This window comes from Loxodonta africana, chromosome 22, assembly GCF_030014295.1.
Source record: "Loxodonta africana isolate mLoxAfr1 chromosome 22, mLoxAfr1.hap2, whole genome shotgun sequence".
NCBI lineage: Eukaryota > Metazoa > Chordata > Mammalia > Proboscidea > Elephantidae > Loxodonta > Loxodonta africana.
In genome coordinates this window covers 918,225-921,034 of record NC_087363.1, presented here as the reverse complement: position 1 = coordinate 921,034, position 2,810 = coordinate 918,225, and the positions used below count along the sequence as shown (strand labels likewise).

At 36.9% G+C, this 2,810-nt stretch overlaps 1 protein-coding gene across 1 annotated transcript; it reads right to left on the bottom strand.

The window, feature by feature from the left end:
* Positions 1-215: 215 nt before the first annotated feature.
* Positions 216-1,204, bottom strand: LOC100661127 (olfactory receptor 10AG1-like). Its single transcript, XM_003423513.4, has one exon. It carries the CDS (start codon positions 1,158-1,160, stop codon positions 216-218), a length of 945 nt encoding a protein of 314 aa, XP_003423561.3. The 5' UTR covers positions 1,161-1,204.
* Between the last annotated feature and the right edge of the window lie 1,606 nt (positions 1,205-2,810).

Here is a 2,810-nt window from a genome sequence, read left to right as displayed (position 1 = left end):
TCACTGCTAACCTTTGGTTTCTATATATTGGCATATTTCCTATAAGTGAGGAAACAACACATTTGTCTTTGTGTGACTGACTTATTTCCCTAAAAATAAAATTTTCAAATTTCATCCATGTTGTGGTTTGTTTTGGGTTTGTGGTATCAGGACTTTATTTCTCTTTATGATTGAGCAATATTGATGGGGATTTAGGTTGTTTCTACCTCATCCTGCTACTTTTTAAGAAAGAATTTTCTCAGTGTGGCAATAACATCTTTGTTTCTAAGGCTGTATATTATGGGATTAAACAGTGGACTCACTATGGTGTAAAAAAGAGACAGTAGCTTGTCCATTCCAGCAGGATGATAGGATTTGGGTCTTAAATAGGTGATGGTAGCAGATCCAAAGAATAAAACCACAACCAGCAGGTGGGAAGAACATGTGGAGAAGGCTTTAGCCTGTCCTGAGGCTGTTGGCAACTTTAAAATGGTGCAAATGATTTTACTGTAGGAGGCAAGTATCAACATAAAAGGGACAGCGACAATCAATATAGTTACTACATAGACAGACATCTCATGAACAGAAGTGTCCCCACAGGCCAGCTTGATAATATGAGGGATGTCACAGAAGAAGTGGTTAATTTGGTGACAATTGCAAAAATGTAGAGAGAAAACTTTAGCTGTTTGCCCTATCTGGACCGGGATGCCAATGATCCAGGAGCCAATTGCTAGCTGGACACACAGCTTTTGGTTCATGACTAGAGGATAGTGCAGAGGGTTACAAATGGCCACATAGTGGTCATAAGCCACCACCGCCAGGAGGAAACATTCAGTGGCCCCCAGCATAAGAAAGAAGCACATTTGGGTGGCACATCCCAGCACAGAAATGCTTCTCTCCTGAGTCCAAAGATTCACTAGCATCCTGGGGAGAGTGACAGTTACATAAGAAATTTCCAATAAGGAAAAATTTGCCAGGAAAAAATACATGGGTTTCCATAATGTAGGATTGAGACTGGTTAGTATTATTATGAGGCTATTTCCAATTATAATAATTATGTAAATGATGGAGAACACTCCAAAGAGAAATCCTTGGAGATGTGAAAGATCAGAAAATCCCAGCAGTACAAATTGCATCACTGTAGAGACATTGCCTTCAGCTTTTTTCACTTCATGTTTCATCTGTAGGAATGATTAAATTAGAAATACAAGTTATTCACTTTTCTTGGCTTTTACATTCTCACTTGCAAACTGGGGATTGTATATCTTACAATTTTTCCAATTCCATATAGGAAAAAACACTATAAATGACAGTTGCTCTAGAAGAATAGTCAAGTGTATTTTTAAATTATTGCTCAATAAATCCACAAGAAATGTTTCCTTTTTTTTTTTTTTTCTTTTCCCCTGATAAGGGTCTCCTTATATTTCTTTGTTCCTGTTGATGGCATATGTGATTTTAAATTTTGCTCTTCATCTAAACAGTCAAGATCTCAAAATTTGAGATTATATTCAATGGTAGTGATTACCCCATTTTTTTTTTCTTGGAATGCTTTCTTCTCCACTCTGTTTTCCAATATTATCAGTTGCGAATTAATTTCATTGTCCAAATAAAGACTCTCTAAGTCATTTATCACAGTTTTGAACCATCTAAATGTAGTTAATAGGAAATGTTGGTTTTCCTGTGGTATCTCAAAAAGTCTTATTTTGCTTTAGCATACCATTCATTGAGGTTATTTTGTTATAAAATGTGATGACGAGCTAATCACCAAATGTTATGGGCTGGCATTTGATCTTAAAATCTGTGTTTATGCTTCAGTGTAAGGTCTGTGAAGTCAGAAGTGATATTTGTAAGCACATTTTGTAGTCAGGCATAAGTTAGGCACAAGTTCACCTAGGATTTTTGCAAAAGCAATTTGAAATAGAATGCCCACCTCTTTATTCTGCATACACACCTGTTCTATAAGAGGGACATTAACCACAACTCATTCATCTTTTCCTAAATCATCCCACAGTCACTGCTTGCTGTCTTTGTGCCAACCTCATTTGTGCCCTTCAGTCAGCTCTCTTGCACACACTGCATGCTGCACACACGTGAGTGTTAAATTGTGACTGTCAGTTTTTATTATGCACTTTCCTTACCCCTATTCCTACATTATAAGCTTCTTATTGAATTCAATATATTTTTCCTATGCAGTGCATAGTGTTTGTTCAACAAAGCATGATTTATCAATACCCATGTAATCAAAAAAACCAAACCTGCTGCTGTCGAGTTGATTCCAACTCATAGAGACTCTTACAGGACAGAGTAGAACTGACCCATGGAGTTTCCAAGGCTGAAATCTTTACAGAAGCAGACTGCTAGTGGCTATGAACTGCCAACCTTTCAGTTAGCAGCCACAGAACTTGATTTAGTAACTTATTTGATCGATTATATAAACAAACCAAATTGAGTGTTTAGAATAATTTCCAGGTACTAAGTAAGGATGGGCTCCTACTTAGTATCTGACCTGCTTTCCAACATTACTAGATTAGAGGATCTCATCGTGCTTTTTTTTTCGGTTTCTGTATGTTAAAGAGTAATACTCATTTTATTCACACTTACAGAATTAGCACATTACCTCATTGTTTTCAGTATTGCTAGATAACTTCTATGTGTAAATTAATTTGAAAGTAAATACAGATGGTTGCTTTTTGTGACTAGTTGCCATTGAGTCCATTCTAACTCATGATAACCCCACATGGTCAGAGTAGAGTTGCTCCATATGGTTTTTAAGGCTGTGACCTTTTGGAAGCAGATTACCAGCCCTATCTTCCAAGGCACGCCAAGGTAAC